Source organism: Lipotes vexillifer, unplaced genomic scaffold, assembly GCF_000442215.2.
Source record: "Lipotes vexillifer unplaced genomic scaffold, Lipotes_vexillifer_v1.1 scaffold393, whole genome shotgun sequence".
In the NCBI taxonomy this organism is placed as follows: Eukaryota; Metazoa; Chordata; class Mammalia; order Artiodactyla; family Lipotidae; genus Lipotes; species Lipotes vexillifer.
The window spans coordinates 1,711,181-1,713,130 of NW_006774564.1; the positions used below are offsets into that span (position 1 = coordinate 1,711,181).

Consider the following 1,950-nt stretch of genomic DNA (forward strand, 5'->3'; position numbering starts at 1 on the left):
CTACGCTTGGCTGTCAGGAGGCCTTGGGGGTGGGCGCCATGGCCTGGGGATGGAAGAAAGGAACTCACGTTATCTGTCTTTCTGTCCCCAAGGAGAAAGAGGGTCTGTTTAGAGCCATGGAGGGGTGCTGAAAGCCTGGTTTGCTGCTGGGCATACAGCTGCCCAGGAGGCAGTGCCCAGCCTACAAGGGGGAAGCAGCCTTTGGGCGCCCCCTTTCAGGCTGCCCACGGGGCGATCAGAGCCCCTTCTAGGGGATGGTGATGGGGAGGGGATCATTCTGTGTTTCAGAGGGGAGACCACAGGCCCAAGAGAGGAGAGAGGGGTCCAAAATCCCTCCAGTTACTTTGAAATTTCAGAAAGGGGTGAAGATGCACGTGCATCAGCTGGAACTAGTGGGGAGTCACCAGGGAACACTTAAGGACGAGGCTGGGCTAATTTGAGCGTGCAAACGAGGAGGATGGCCGGTTTACTGCTTGGCCTCCTCCTCTTCCTCCTTGTCTCCGGGTCTCTGAGCCTCAGCCTCCCTCTCCCCCGTGGGCTCCGCGAGCGGCTCCTTGCTCAGGAGGTGGCGCGCCAGCTGCTCCAGCTCCCCCAGGCTTATCCTCTGCAGGCGTTCCTTGTGCTCCCGCCTCAGCAGCTGCAGCACTGCCTCGGTGTCCTGGGGCCCAAAGTGTTTGGCTAGGACCTGGCCCAGATGGTGCCACAGGGGCTGGGGCTGGTGGGCCTCCTTGGGCACCGTCTTCTCCAGGGGCCGCACAATGACATCGATGGAGGCATTGGGCCCAATGCAGTAGTCGGTGAGATGCTTGTCATCCGCCAGAAGCTGGCCGCGGAAGAGCAGGTGCTGCTGCTCCTCGGGGCACCCGCAGCCGCTCTGACACCCGCTTCTTCAGCATGGCCACGCTCTCTCGCCCCGACACCTTCAGGCTACATCTCTGGCCCAGGAGCAGCTTGACCGTGAGGAACATCGGGCCGAAGGCGGAATCAGGAGGGATTCATGCTCCAGCGGCTGCCCTGAGGGTTAAGGGGCTCTGCAGAAGGTGGCTTCTCCTTATCAGTGGAGGGCGGTGGTCCCAGGAGGGCCCGGCCCAGGAAGACAGCCATTGGCCAATGCACGGTGATGTCACAATGCTGCCTGCCAGAAGGCTCATTTGCAGAGCGGGATGTCAGGGAAGTCAGAGGGGCGTTTGGGACACAGAACATCCTTCCTCCATGAGAGGAGAAAGGAGGAGAGAAGAGGAGAAAAGGAGGGTCAGGAAAGAAAACATAGGGCTAGGAGAAAGGAGGGCAGGAGGGGGAATGGGAGGGCCCAAAGGACAGGGTGGCAGAAGGAAACATGCCCATATGGACTCATTCAGCACTATATACTGGGTGCCCTTTCTGCCGGACCTGTTCCTGGGGAGAGAACGTATCGCAACAGATACTTTCTGCCCTAATTTATCAAGTGTCTTTCTATCATGCACTTGACATGCTCTCTTGGATTGGGCTTCCCAGACACAAAGACAGGGATTCCCGTGCATGTATTTAGTTGGCAGGTGACCCCAGGATGCGCCAGTAGGTGGGCGAGAAAGCAAGACGATGGGGGGTGGGGCAGCCCCCATTGCATCAGTGAGCAGATTGCCTTTGCAGTCACCTGAGAGCCTTCAGTCCCGCCAGGCGCTCTGGGAGGCCTCGTGGAATACACCTGCCATTGCTGCCGGGGAAGCAAAGAGGCTGGATCCATGTGTTCTCGGTCCTGCCTTTGGTCAGTGGGGTACTAACTCCTTGGCGCTTGTGGTCTGAATGCGTGCAGAGCAGGCTCCCATGACCAGAGAAGACCCTTGGGCAGAGACTTGCAGGTGCTTGCAGCACCTTCGGCTCTCCCCATTCCCCCCCACCCCCCACTCAAAAATAATTCTCTCTTGTCCCAGTTAAAACCTACTCATCCCAAAGAATGGGACAACCCGAGGG

The 1,950-nt window shown here is 58.8% G+C and overlaps 1 protein-coding gene across 1 annotated transcript; it reads right to left on the bottom strand.

The window, feature by feature from the left end:
- Positions 1-466: 466 nt before the first annotated feature.
- On the bottom strand, positions 467-968 carry UBL4B (ubiquitin like 4B). The gene is given in 2 exon segments (XM_007472061.1): positions 467-859; positions 861-968. Coding segments are annotated over 2 exon segments (501 nt in total).
- Between the last annotated feature and the right edge of the window lie 982 nt (positions 969-1,950).